Source organism: Lissotriton vulgaris, chromosome 2_1, assembly GCF_964263255.1.
Source record: "Lissotriton vulgaris chromosome 2_1, aLisVul1.2, whole genome shotgun sequence".
Classification (NCBI taxonomy): Eukaryota; Metazoa; Chordata; class Amphibia; order Caudata; family Salamandridae; genus Lissotriton; species Lissotriton vulgaris.
Window position 1 is genome coordinate 1,236,586,742 of NC_141687.1, and position 15,338 is coordinate 1,236,602,079.

At 45.2% G+C, this 15,338-nt stretch overlaps 1 protein-coding gene across 1 annotated transcript in view; it reads left to right on the forward strand.

Moving 5' to 3' along the window:
- LOC147732424 (uncharacterized) overlaps positions 1-15,338 on the forward strand; it is a 2,559,122-nt gene that overhangs the window by 1,191,252 nt on the left and 1,352,532 nt on the right. Inside the window, exons 55-56 of the mRNA XM_086954262.1 lie at positions 6,968-7,141; positions 13,033-13,083. Of these exons, the coding sequence (XP_086810388.1) occupies positions 6,968-7,141; positions 13,033-13,083 (225 nt within the window). The remainder of the gene's footprint in view (positions 1-6,967; positions 7,142-13,032; positions 13,084-15,338) is intronic.

A 15,338-nucleotide genomic window follows, 5' to 3' on the forward strand; every position in this document is an offset into this window, starting at 1 on the left:
AGACTTGGGCCTGGCCTGCAAAGATGGCTCTGGGCAACCGTGGAACTCGGACGCTTGACTGCTAGGGCATGAGCCCCATTCCCAAAAGAGTCCCCTCAGCCTTGAAGATTCTACAAAAGTCACCGGGACCCCCGACTCCCGTAGACTACCGATGGGGAGCAACTGCCATGATTGCTCGCGGAATGGCCACAACGTAGCCACGAGATGGTGGTGCTCTCATGCTAACGCCAGCTTCAGTCTGAAACATCCAGAAACACTGTAGACTACCAATTCGATCAGTTCCGGTGGAGCCCCAACGTGACCCGGTAGAGAAGAACTTGCCCTCCCCTCTTTGATTGATAGTTCTTGTTGCCTGTCCCTTCTCTTGTCATTTAACAGAACTTTTTGGACTGCTGAAAGGGGTTGTGTTCCGACCGCTGGTTGGTGGAGAAATTTTGACTATATTCTGGACCTGCGTTGTCGCGTAATGCGTCATATGACGCGCCGCGTTAGCGCACCCGGAAGTGCTCCGGTGCGCGAGGCGCAGCTTCCCGGAAACGATCCAGAGCGCGGCGCGCAGCGCGTTACGTAAGCATAACAGGTCATGTGACTTGTTAATAAAACTTTTCATTGGTTCATTTTACTTTTGTTATTCTAATGATGAAAGGCTTGGTCATATGACCTGAAAATAACACTTTTCATTGCTTTCGAACATTTTCTTTTCCCAAATGATGAAAGCCCCACCTTTTTTTTTCTCACTCTGACTTGTAAAGCAAAGGACCCAGATGCATTTACAGTTTATCACTAACAATGTTCCAGGCTAATGTATTTTCCCGGGAAATTTATAACTGTCCTGCTAGTAAAATATTCCTATTTCGAGAAAAAGGGCGTTTCTTCGTCCCATGAGGGAGCCGTTGAGCAAAAGAGGCTCGGCCTGCTGTCTTAGTCGCTGATAGGCATGAATATCGGATTCTTATCGATCACTTTATGTTGCAGGAGTGGAAAACACAACAGCCCTTGACCATTTATCTTTACTGCGGTCCTGCGTATTATACCTTTTAACCGTTATGTAATCGGGCTGCTTTATTTCACTTGCCTTTTACTGATTCGAAAACAGTGGCTATTATTCAAAACTTTACCAAAAAAGGTACTACTACCATGTTTTGTTTTAAAAACCTTTATTGTGAAAATGTCAGTATACAAATACGGGCCTATAACCACGTGGGCCGGCCACGGAGCAAACTGGAATCGTATATGATGAGGGGACATTTACACTGTAGAAGAACGTAACGGGCGGGCCATTAGGTTGCAAGAACTAAGGTGTCTAAGTTGCGGAATCGGTGGAGGTACATTTTATAATTAAAGTACGACAGGGCCAGTTACAATAAAATTATCTAGATATACATTTGCGGGCAAGTACCATGAGTGACGTTAATTCGATCTTTCAATAGTACAGTAATCAATAACACATCAGAACTTAATATCAATAGGGATGTCCAAATGTTCAATCAGTACTCGTCCCCGCCCGCCATGTGCTTCAAAACTGCATACGTATCTCGTGATATCAAGGTTGGGCAACCAGTACACAACAAGGAGTTACGAGTCCCATTTATACCGGCGCCATTTTGGGCAAGGCCGGGCAAGTCCAGGATATAGTCAAAATGTCTCCACCAACAAGCGGTCGGACCAGAACCCCTTTCGGCAGTCCAAAAAGGTTCCGTTAAATGACAACAGAAGAGATAGGCAACAAGAACAATCAGTCAAAAGAGGGGACGCTTTTGTGAATGGGGCCCATGCCCTAGCAAGCAAGCGTCCGAGTTCCAAGGTGTCCCAGGGCCATTTTAGTGGACCAGGCCCAAATCCAAAGAGCTGGCCACCATTTTGAGAGTCCTGTTGCAGCCGGCTATCGCTGCACCACAAGAGTAACCGCAATTCAGCTAGATGGCGGGTGAGTCACAGTACCGCAAGAGCGGGCGGAACTCAGCTGGAAGGCGAGTGAAACGCTAAGAGGCGCCCCACTGCAGATGAGGTGCCTCCACCTGGGGAGGAGGGAGAGGCCCGTTTGCGCTGCTTCCCCCCCTCCCCCCGGGCACCCCACGCCATCTTTCGGCACAGCATTGTAGGATGGCTACACCAGTGAAACTTGCTGGACACCACCTCGGTGCCATCCGGATCTTGCCGCGTTCGAGTCACTGTACCGCAAGAGTGGGTGAAATTCAGCTGGATGGCGGGTGAGTCACTGTACCGCAAGAGCGGGCGAAACTCAGCTGGATGGCGGGCGAGTCGCTTTACCGCAACAGCGGGCGAAACTCAGCTGGATGGAGGGTGAGGCACTGTGCCGCAAGAGCGGGCGCAACTCTGCTGAACGGCGAGTGAAACGGCAAAGGGCGCTGCACTGCACATGAGGTGCCTCCACCTAGGGAGGGGGGAGAGGCCAGTTCGCGCCGCCTCCCCCCCCCCCGGGCACCCCACGCCGTCTTTCGGCGCAGCATTGTAGGATGGCCACACCAGTGCGGCAACTTGCTGGACACCACCTCGGTGCCATCCGGATCTCGGCGCGTTGTGCTGCCTTCGGCCTATTCGCACATCGGTCCGCTACTGACGCCGCCTTACAGGCCAACGGATTTTGAAGGCTTTTTATAGCTCAAAGCCGCATAACAGGTCATTTGACTTGTTTATAAAACTTTTCATTGGTTCATTTTACTTTTGGTTTCCTAATGATGAAATGTTTGATCATATGACCTAAAAATAACACTTTTCATTGGATGAAAACATTTTTTTTTCCCAAACGATGAAAGCCCCACCTTTTTTTTTCTCACTCGGCAATCCAAAAAGGTTTCGTTAGATGACAACAGAGGGGACAGGCAACAAGAACCATCAGTCAAAACAGGGGAGGGCAAGTTCTTTCCTACCGGGTCACGTTGAGGCTCCACCGGAAGTCATCGAATTGATAGTCTACAGTGTTTCTGGATGTTTCAGACTGAAGCTGGCGTCAGCATGAGAACACCACCATCTCGTAGCTCCGTCGTGGCCATTCCGCAAGCAATCATGGCAGCCGCTCCCCACCGGAAGCCTGCGGGAGTCGGGGGCCCCCATGACTTTTGTAGAATCTTCAAGGCTGAGGGGACGCTTTCGAGAATGGGGCCCAAGCCCTAGCAGGCAAGCGTCCGAGTTCCAAGGTGTCCCAGGGCCATTTTAGTGGACCAGGCCCAAATCCGAAGAGCCGGCCGCCTTTTTAAGAGTCCTGTGGCAGCCGCCTATCGCTGCACCGCAAGAGTGGGCGCAATTGAACTGGATGAATGGCAACTGAAACGCTAAAGGGGCGCCCCATTGCAAAAGAGGAGCCTCCACCTGGAGAGGCCCGTTCACGCCGCCTCCCCCCCCCCCCCCGGGGTGCCCCACGCCGTTTTTCGGCGCAGCATTGTAGGATGCCAAGACCAGTGCGGCAAGTAAAGGACATCACCTGGGTGCCGTCCAGATCTCAGCGCGTTGTGCTGCCTTCGGACTATTCGCACAACAGACCGCTACTGACGAGGCACAGTGCAGCAAAAGCGGGGGGAAAACCGCTGACTGGCAAATGAAACGCTAAAGGGGCGCCCCATTGCAGCAGACGAGCCTCCACCTGGGGAGGCCCGTTCACGCCGCCTCCCCCCCCCCCCGGGCGCCCCACGCAGTTTTTCAGTGCAGCATTGTAGGATGCCAAGACCACCCGTTCACGCCGCCTCCCCCCCCCCCCCCGGGCGCCCCACGCAGTTTTTCAGTGCAGCATTGTAGGATGCCAAGACCAGTGCGGCAAGTAAAGGACATCACCTGGGTGCCGTCCAGAAATCAGCGCGTTGTGCTGCCTTCGGACTATTCGCACAACAGACCGCTACTGACGCCATCTCACAGAAGACCATTATTGCTTCGTTTTAAATATTTTTTTTTAACATGTTTACTTTGTTGGTTTGTTTGGTTGCGTTGTATATATTTAAAAGTTATTAAAGTGTTATAATCCTACTACTTTGTTGGAGTGCTATATATTTTTAATGTGACACATAATTGTGAAGACTTTGATGTACAAAAAGGCCTCCCTGGAATCTTCCGCTTCAGGCTCGGTCCCACACACCCTCACAGTGAGAATCCCCTCCCCAATCACAATACAGGATCGTTATCAGATAGTAGGAACGCGTGTGGTGTGACGAATCTCATGGGGTTGGGGCCTTGATCTACTGTCTGTAACTCCTTTGAAGAGGGGTGATTCTTTACAGTTGGGGCCATAAACTACTTCCACAGGGCTAGGTGATAGCCTGGGACCGGCCTGGACAATCGGACACAGAGGAAGAGGAGTGTCAGAGGGTGCGGTAGTGAATAAGGTGAAAGGGAGGTGTCGGGCGGGCACGGGGTGTGATTCTCAGGGAAGAGCAGCGCAGATGGGGGGATGTTTATGACCCATGCATGAGAGAGAGAGCGGGGGTGACCAGTGCGTGGGGGAGATGCTTGCGAGGGTGGGGAGCCATGCTGAGGATCGGCGGCGTGCAGAGAGTGGGTCTGGTCAAGGCATCTAAAATGGCTGCCGTGCACGACAAAAGTGTGGCATTGGAAAAAAAGCAAGATGGCACAGACAATGTTTATCAATACAGATTAATTTATAACAATTATTTTTAACAATATATTTACTCGCAGTGTCAAAATGGCAGTCAACACTTCCTGATTTCCTTCGAATCGAACGTTAACAGACGTCACGCAGCAAAAAAAAAAAAAAAAAACGCTCACGCGCAGCCGCTGGAAGACAAGTATCAACATATATGAGCATCCTCAGCCACCCTCGGAAAACATAGGGGGTCAGGATACGACTCCCGTACCCCCTTATACCCATTTCTCACATTGTTTTTCCTCCATCTTGTAATTTAATTAAAACGAAACACAAAATGGCGAATTCCCGTTTCGCGTCCCGGTTCGCTACCCGGTTCGCGAACCGGAAAGCGCTTCTACCGCAAAAAATCAAATTTTTTTTATTTGCCCCACGGGACCCTTTAATAACCCCAACATCATTCCTAGGGGGTCAAGAAGGGTCTACCTTGCCCCCTTTCATTAAATTCCCCCTTCGTTTTTCTCCTCCTCTTGTCTCTCGATCCTACCGAGAAACAAGATGGCGGCCGTTCCGGACTGTTTAGAATGTTGACAGACACCGGAGAGCCAATCAGCTTCGCTTCGCAAAGTTCAGTGACGCGAAAAGTTCGCGAACCGGAGCGCTACCCGGGACGCTGTCACAGATATATCTGTTTTTTAAAACGTTAATTTCTCAAAATCCACTGGAGCACATATCTTGAGACCTAGCAAAGGCACATCGGGCTAACAGTCCCTACAATTTTGCCAAGTTTCGTGCAAATCCATTCAGCCGTTCGAGCTAAAAGTGAGGCCAAACGCCCTAGGGAAAAATGAATGGGAAAAACGCGTTTTGGGACCCCCTTTTTTTCTCGGCCCTCCCTTGACGAAACCCCCCCAAGTTTTGAGGGGCTGCTCAGAACTAAAATGTGCCATTTTCCTGAAAATTTCAGCCGATTCCGTCCACAACCACCAAAGTTATTAGACATAGAATTTTCAAAAGTCCCATAGAGAAAAAATCCTAACTATATATACCTACTGGCTATCGCCAGTAGGTAATATATATCTAAGTTATTATATTTACCTCAGTTAATGTATTTCTGATGGGCATTTTATTTTTCTGGAAAGCATTAGTTTGCTCTTTATATTATTTACTTCTATTTCTGCCGCTACTGCTCACTTACCAAACAGCATTTCCTTAAAAAGTATTCCTTTCCATTATCATTCAGCCTAATTCACTTACCATCCATTGTCAGCCAGCCAAGATGTGCTTCACATGGTCTGTACTCTTGTTTCTTACCCATAAGACTGTGGGAATGGTTGTTACATCATTAATTCTGTTGCCAGCAACCCCTTTGTTAGATCGAGCATTCGAGACCCCTTGTATACACTTTAGTGTATACTTATATGTGTATGTACTTTGTGGGCTCTGGAGTTCCACCCTAGGACTTGTCTGCTTCCGCTTAGAGACTTTTTTCTGTTCAACTGCCTCAATTTAACTGTCTTGATAGAAAACGACCAGTAGAGGTCAGTAAAATATCAGAATTGCTTTCTGCTTGTTCAACTGCCTCTATTTAACTGTCTTGATAGAAAACGACCAATAGAGGTCAGTAAAATACCAGAATTCCTTTCTGTTGAGGGACTTTCTTTTTTTAATTTTTCTGCCAACGGCCTCTATTTAGCTTTCTTGATAGAAAACGGCCAGCAGAGGTCAGTAAAATACCAGAATCACTTTAGCATTTTCTAGATTCCAGACCATAGGAATTGTCTTCTTCGAACCCCCCTAGACAATAATATTTTTTACAAATCTTGTATTTTCAGTGATATGACCACCGAAGGCCCTGATTTTATATTAAAAACAGAGCTTTAGACTATACCATTTCCTGCTGAAAGCCACCATTTCTCTCCGTGTGTTCCCATACCTGGCGTGTCACGCAGTTTGGTGCTTATTTTCCCTCCATGTTAAAGAACAGTAGATGTTTCAGCACCCAGGATAATTTGCTGCATTGCTAAATACATATAAGATCCCAAAAGCGAGACCGATTGCAAATTCTTGTTTTTAATTTACTCCTAATGTTCCTTTATCACTCTCCATTCCTAAATTCACCCTTACCTCGCTTTAACACTACCCACCCCTAAAAATTCCTTTATCTTTCCTTACTACTTCCCACCCTAAACTCTAAAATTACCCATACCTCACTTTGCCACTATTCACACTTAAACCTTTTTTTAAATAATATAATTATGATATATAAAAAAAGTATGTGCATGGTAAAGGAACACATACCTGGACGGTAAAGGCATGCGTGATAAAAGCTGTGTGGTAAAGGCATTGCATGGTAAGGACTTTGTTGTATTTCTTTTTTCCTCTATATGACATATCTTCTGCTGTTTGCTCTAGGTTATTATTGCGCCAGACCTGAGCTTTCTGGTGTGTCTGGCCCTTGTAATCCTGGATACTATTGTACTGGTGGTTCAAGTCTCGCTACCCCACAGGATGGAATTCATGGGGACATTTGTCCGGAAGGCCATTTCTGCCCAAGAGGAAGTCCAGCACCCTCCCCATGCCCTCCAGGTACATCCGCAGCCCTGTAGCTTAGTGCCTGCTGTATCTGCTTATTTTCTGCAGTGGGAAACAGGAAGTGATGTTGCACATTCCACTGAATGTAATGTTTTAGGCATTGCTCTAGTTGTAAATCTAAAGAATCAATCACTCTCGGGCAATATGTCAAGGAGAAGGTGTGATATGTAAACATTGTATTATTGTTTTTATTAATGTAATTATCCTTAATCTCTTCATTTTCATTGTTAATATTGTGATTTTTTATATGGTGTTGTCATTTTTATCCTACGTTTTAAAAAAATAATCATGGAAATAGATATAGTAATTTATCCTCTTCACAGCAAACATACTTGTATTATTGATAGCAATAATAATATCATAAAAATAAGTATTTATAGAAGGTGATGGGTCATAATGCCTACAGTTATATAGGTAACAGATTTTATTTATTTTTTGGATTTGTAAAGCGCGAAGCTGCCACAGCAACGAGGCGTCTCAGCGCTATCAGAAACCCCAAGAGACCCGGGCCGATCAGTAAACGACAACAGATTAGACTACTTACAGGGAAAGAGCCAGGTCTTTAAGGCTTTACGAAATGCCAAATGATTCGGCATTACTCTCATGGAGAAAGGGAGTGTATTCCAGATAACGGAAGGAACGACCCCCGGCCCTAGCTCCCCAGATGCGTGGGACACGGACCAATGCAAGGTCTGCAGATCGAAGCAAGCGGCCCGGCTCGTAGTACTCCAGCAGGTGGAATAGCCCTGGAGGGGCCTGTCATGACAAAATCTTGTGAGAGTAACAAAGTGCCTTAATCTCAATACTCCGATCAACTGGCAGCCAATGGAGTCTAGGAAGCACATGGGCAACTGAGTGAGATCTAGGCAGAGCAAACAAAAGCCAAGCCGCCGCATTCCGAGCTCTCTGAAGGCGTTTAATGCTCGCTTTATTGGGGCCCAGGTAAAGACAGTTGGCATAGTCCAATCAGGATATGATAAATGCCTGGATGCTGGTCTGTCACACCTTAGGGGGAAAGAAACCGAGCAGTGGCCTGAGAACACGTAAAAGTCCAAAGCAAGTCCCCGCGACGGCCTTCGACTGTTTATCAAAGGTCAGGTTACTGTTGACCATACGCCCAGGTTTTTCACTGCCTCTTTAGACCGGGGGCGGGCTTAAGGCGATCCAGCCAACACTGGTCAGACCACAGCTCACGATCCCTGCCAAAGAGGAGAATCTCTGACTTACTGGCGTTCAACTGTAAACAGTTAGCCGCCATCCAGTCCGGGATGGCCAAGAGGTCGTCCTTAAACTTACCCAAATTGTTGTCGCACTTCTTCGAGAAAGCAAACACCAATTGGGTATCGTCGGCATAAGACACCAGGGACAACCCCCTGCTCTTAGCCACCTCTGCCAAGGGTCTGACGTACAGATTGAACAAGAGAGGACTCAGAACGGAGACCTGCAGGACTCCCCGATGTAGAGCAGCCTCCCGAGAGTGGTATGGAGGAACCAGGACCTGAAAGGACCTGTCTTCAAGAAAGGACCGAAACCAGGCCAGTGTCAGGTCTCTCAGTCCCACTTCCTTAAGACGTTTCAAAAGGATCTCATGGGAAACCGTATCGAAGGCGGCACTAAGGACCAGACACGTATCCTGGCAGGGTCAGAGGAGAGAAAGAGGACAGGCTGGCTGCCCCTCTTCCTTAAGACGTTTCAAAAGGATCTCATGGGAAACCGTATCGAAGGCGGCACTAAGGACCAGAAACATATCCTGGCAGGGTCAGAGGAGAGAAAGAGGACAGGCTGGCTGCCCCTGGGTTGCCAGGTGTATCTAACAACCCACCTTCCAAAGGGAATGACATCGTCGGAAGCCCCCTGTAGATCAACTCCACTTTATTCAAAAAGTACTGTGCGAGCTCATCGCAATGTTGGTTAGAGCTGATGGAAGAAGCCCTCTTGAGCCCTGCACTCTTCATATCATTAAGCAGAGAAAAGATAGCCTTAGCAGGGTTAGAGCTGGTTAAGATTTTATTGGCCACATAGTCAGCAAGGGCTCTGCGGATGCCTGCAGATGTAACTATCACCAACCTTAAGTGGCACTGCTGGGTTTCAGACCTTTCATTATCATGCTGTGCCAATGTCTGTGGCATGTATAGAAATCCTTCAGTGGGCATTTCCAAATTGAATTTCATAAATCCATTTCAAACACCAGGGTCCTCACAAATGCCCCACTCCAATGGTTAAACCAGATGTGATCTACTACCAAACATATCGACCAATGCTTGTGTCCTTAATCTATGTGGGTGCAAGCACTGTTTGAGATACAAGAAGAATGGTGTCTCTGCTTGGTCTGACTTGCAAGCAATATTCTCTATATTGTTATTAACCTGCTTTGTTAATTCTAAGGCTTTTGCATGACTGCCTGGAAAAAACATAAAGTAATCTTTGTATCACAATTGGTAAATCAATAAATTCTCCTTATCATATTAGGATATTTTGATGTTTATTTGAAAAGGCCCATGCAGATCAGGAGCCAAACATGCTATGCTCCATAAGCTATGGAGGACACAATATGGCAGTCACATGTCTAAGAAGCCATATATAGGGTTGGGTTTTGTTTACATGCTTAAACCCTCATGAAACCACTGATAGGCTCATCTAATATGAATTTCTACAAATTAGGCAGATTCCTATTTGTCAATTGTTTTAACTTTATTTATATATCAAGAAGTAGCATATACAAACAGCATAGTTCAAAGAAATGATAGCTGTGCATGGCAAAGCACATTCAAATCTTACGCTACAATTCTCAAAGTTAACGGCTCACATAGTTTCCATTAAAGACGAAGTAAAGAAAGCAAAAATCGAATTTGTCCAGAATTACAGTAAATAGCAGGAGTAAATAAGGACTGGCATGCAGACGACATTTCCCTAGTGTAACGAAATCAGACGTGCATGTAGATATCAATACAATATCAGATGCATATGCACCACTGTAAATCTGACTGCACATGACGATCTAGTTAACGCTGCAACATGCCACACAAATCTCTGGGCTTTCCCTGTGTAGGATGTAACATTTTTTTTTTTTTTATATATTTCTCAGGTGGTCACACTACTTGATCCGCTGTTTTGGATGGTGGATGGGTGTTAAACAGTTTCATGATGGTGGTGATATGTGGCCTGTTTTTCCATCTACATAAATTGTGAAGATCAAGTTTTCTTTCTCCCATCTCAGACACATTCCTTTAAATTCCGTAATAAACGTGATGTGTAGCTCTACCGATAATGAATCAACTGAGTTCATTATACACATGTTTGAAAATATTATTCTTTGCTTACTGAAAAGGGGCATATCTCATATTTAGAATGTAACAGTTTAAGCCAAATGGAAACAGTCTGCAATGTTCGTTCTGTGCCATTCTACGTTCTGTTTATAAAAGATCGTGTCCATGGTTTCTTCCAACCATGGACTGGGTTGGTTGCGCATATTCTATAATGAAACAATCTGAAACGAAGAGGTTCATGTAATCCCCATGCTTGCACGATTTGTCGGCACACTAGAAAATGTGCTCTGCTGGAAAAAATTGTATTCGTGTATCAAGAGCTTCCCTCGAATACGTCATCTAGGGCTATTAAGGTGCCTTCAGATTCAGACCTGTATGTATAGACCTATATTTGCACAGATTAAATATACCATTTATGTTGGGATTCATTTCTTTTTTTTCCCCTCTGAAAAACACTATTGTTGTACACACGTTCTTAATTTATTATGCCATCTATCCGATTATCTAAACACTTCATTTGTTGATGTTTAGTCGAACATAAATAGCTAGCGTCCAACAAGAAGTATCATTTATTAACACATATTTTTTGTACTAGTCCATCCCGGGTCTAAATCTTTTCTAATAAGCCAAAGTATTCTTTCATGAATGTCAATTGCTGTACTATAATTCTGTTTCAAGAACAGAGGTTGGACTATTTCAAACCTTATTTACTATATTCTCTACAAGGAAAGTTGAAATATAAAATATATGAAAAACACATTTAAAAAAAAAAACATGGTGGCTTGAAAAGCGCAATAAACACAAAGGGTAGTAATCCATGCTTTGAGCAGCACATTACATCTTAATAGCCCTGATGACCGTACAGTCCCTGTAAAATTATTCTGGACTGAGATACAGCATCCTCTTCTTGGCTGTTCTAGCACAAGAGAAGTTTTCCATCAGTTTTAAATGTATGTATGGTGGTACTGTTTAAGTTTATGGTTAACAAGCAGTTTGTCATTGTACTTTATTTTGTATTTTACCAGCAGTGTGCATTTCACTTACCCTGCTCGGGTTTCATTTTGTCAATTGCTATTTGCCCAAGGATTTTCAGGTCGAGCCTGAAACAGCTTGCAAGCGCTGCTCAGGCGATCTGCTGTAGGTACTGTACAGAGGAGAAGCCACGCCCATATTTTTCATTGGCTTGTGTCTTTGTCCTTCGTAAATGCTGTGTTCTGATTCCTAAATAGGCTTGTAAGTCCCTCCTTAATACGGCCATGTTGTCATCTGTATCCTCCCATGGATGGCAATGCCAGCCGAATGTTTGCAATGCCATAGGTCTCGCACACAAATGCGAGACCTATTGCATTGCAAATATTTTTTTCTTTATTTTTTTTCTAGTGGTCCCCTGCCACAAGAGGAAACTCGAGTGCTTTCCCCATGTGCACACATGCCAGCCATGCTGACCCTGCCTCTCCTTCCACACCCAGTGGTAGGGCTTGGTGCTCGGGTATATGGCGCCGACCTCAATGCAGCTGCAACAAATGGAAAATCAAGCAGGCTGCCTCATGCATGCGCACACAAGCAACCTAGGGAGGCACCGGCAAGGAGGAGAGCCTTTCTGCTTAGGAAGTACCAGGGCCGCCGCGACCAACAGAAACGTGATCGGCTGCCCCCATCCGCGCGCATGCCCCACCCAGACAACCAGAGGTGGTGCTGACATGAATTCCAACCAGAGGGTGGATGTTATTTAATAGGAACCCTTGATGACTTAACCGTGTGTAGAGGCGGTAATACTGTGGCATAAAGCGATGCAGAAAACTACTCATTATAAATGGTGACAGTATGAGGTGCCTGTAATCCATTCAAAAATCACTGGGCACTTTGCATACTCAATTGTACTGATATATATAATCATAGATCTGATTGTAGAATAGTTCCATTGGGGTGTAGTGTGCATAAATGCACAAGGCTCACTCCAGTGTGAACCGCGGTGCTGGGAGTGTGCCGGCTTTTTGTATGTTCCTAATGATGGTTGCATCACCTAATGTGAGAGGTAGTCTGAGATCACACCCCTCATCCCTTTTATTGGAGCACAGTCAAACACATTCAAGATGCTCTGAACACCAAAGGATCTGTTTACAAACCACTGTATTTTAGAAGATACTGAACAGCACACACTGGTTACTCCGGGGGTTTCGGACCCACATCTCCCCTGTGGATAAAACACCCAGTGCAAATGTGACATCAGACCTTACCACTCTGCTCTCTAAGGCACTGGGAATCATCGAAACTGCATTTGTATGACCCCTGCAGGTTTCTCATACAGAAAGACACCCTAAAAATTTGGTCGAGTCAGGAGTCAAGTGTTAATGTGTGAGTCAGTGTAAAATTTTCAGACATCGAATTCCTTCTTGTGTGTGAAATCTATTGATATTGCGCACTCCATTCGTGGCCTGATGTACTCTGAGCTGTATCACAACACACCGTCTCAAGTGCCTTGCAATTTCTAAGCATGCACCAGAAATAATGTCCACTTACGGTCCGCGTGCTTAGTCTTTCATTATTTACAGAGGGTGCTCACGATTAGTTTTTACTAGTGTTCTTGCCATTAAGTATGAGTTTTCCTTTTGCCTTTAGGAAAACCCTCAGGGGCTAAAAAAGACGAGGCTGACATTGCGGACAGTCCCTGTGAGCAGAGGCAGGAGCGGTGCCTGCCCCTGACATGAAAATGAGCGTCCATCACTCCCCTCGCAGAGGCTTCCCGTAGGACCTGGACTCGGACATTTCCGATGACTCGGACCAGGAACCGGGCATTGAGGGTGACAAGGACTACTAAAAGACGGCCCACTAACCGTGGGAACAGTACAGACCCCTCTGAGCCTGCCCTTTAGCTGGACTCTCATGGAAAGTTGCCACCGAGCACAACGCAGTCTGAACAACTGCTTTTTCTTTTACATTAAAATGCCTGTATTTTCTTTTATGTTTGAAAGCTTTATTGAGATAAAGAATTAGCAATACAATAAGGTGACAACAGCAGAATAAAATGAGAAAGGCAAGCATAGGAGAATAAAATTAAGTCAGCTGATGGCACAATGAGGGAACAAAGCATTTTAAGAGTTTTTAAGGGAGGGAAAGGAGGGGAGGGGAAGGGAAAGTTAGAACAATGTATAATACAAGTAAGACTACAATATAAAAGAAGCAAATTAAGTAATGGTAAATAGAACAGTAAATGCACGAGTAACTAATAAATGCACGAGTTAAAAATATCATTAGATATGAATAAACAAAGGAAATAGAAAAACTTTCAATAGTGAAAACTGAAGCATAAACTTACATGCAGAAGTACAAACGCTCAAGGGGGTTTAAAATTGTCAGGGGTCAATGAAGTATATTTCTTTTTGGCGGAATGATCTAAGTATAAGGTGAGAGGTAACCAGTAAAGTTCAACATTTCGAGGGGGTTTGCAGGATGATGCAAAGGCAACATCCAATCTATGAGAATGACATAGTAAATTCCACCAGGAGATTATGGAGAGGTTGTTCAAGGATTTCCAATTGGAGGCGATATGTTGGAGTGCAAGTGCTAAAAAAAGGTCAAAAAGAGCACATGAATGTGGGGGGAGGTCTAAAGCCTCTGAAAGACTACCTAGAAAAACCAAAGAGGTAGAAAAGGAAATAGAGAGATTAAAGATACGAGAGATGCGGTACCACACTTGAATCCAAAAATGACGGACAGAAGGACAGAGAAAGAAAAGATGATAGAGATCAGCATTGAGAGCATCACAGGTCCAACAGTTGGTTGTAGAAGAAGAGAGAAAACGAGAGAGAGAAAGAGGAGAGAGATAGAGTCTGTGATAGAAGAAGAATAAGGATTGAGTGAGAGATGCAGTGCGAGAGGTCTTCAAGGATTTAGCCCAAAGTTTGTCCCAAAGAGAGGTCGGCCACGAGCAATTTAAGTCTTTTTCCCAAGAAAGTTCCAATTTTGACTTGGGACGATCAGGATCAGGAGCTGAGAAGTATCGATAAGTAAGAGAAGCCTTAGGAATAGTAGAGAGAATGGTGAGTAAAGAGGAAAGGGAGGTGGATACTTCATCCGAGGATAGAGAGTAGTAACGATCAAGGACGGTGTCCATGAAAATGCAGTATTTCTTTGCAAACAACGCAGGACAATGAAACTGGGCCTGAAATTGGGGGAAGGAACGAGGGGATGAACCGTCAAAAAGATGATGAACCCATATAATACCTTTTGACCTCCACGAAGCCCAGGCAATAGGTCTATTCCGTATGAGAATGGATGAATTATACCAAATGGGTGACGCTAAAAAGGATTCACGGGATACAGAGGTTGTGGAAAGCAAGGGTCGCAAAAGAGAGGAGGTATGTTTGAATAATGGAGGGTTAAGACAAGGAGCCTTGGCAGTAAAGCGTATCACATCCTGAAAGGAATAGGGAAGTAACAACTCACGTTCAACCGATAACCATAAAGGGGCAAAAGGGGTCACATCTTGCGATAGCCAACGTGAGGCCTGGCGAGGAGAGAAGGACTTGTGATAAAGACGGAAGTTTGGAAAATTAATCCCCCCATTTGACTTAGGTTTACGAAGAGCTGAGAGAGATATACGAGCTTTCTTCTGCTTCCAAAGGAATTTGGATAAAAGAGAGTCAATGCGCCGGAAGTAGAGAGCCGGAATATGTACAGGGAGCATGGAGAGTAAATATATCAAAATCGGAGCAATCATCATTTTAATCGAATCAAGACGACCCCACCAGGAAAGGTATAAAGGGTTCCAGGAAGAGAGAAGCGAATCAATTCTAGTAATGACTGCATTCATGTTAAGTCGGATAGAAGAGAGGATAGAATTAGAGAAGAGGACGCCAAGATATTTTATTTTCGTACTGTTCCAGGCAAAACCGGTGGACGCAAAGAAATGCGGAAGGCAGAAT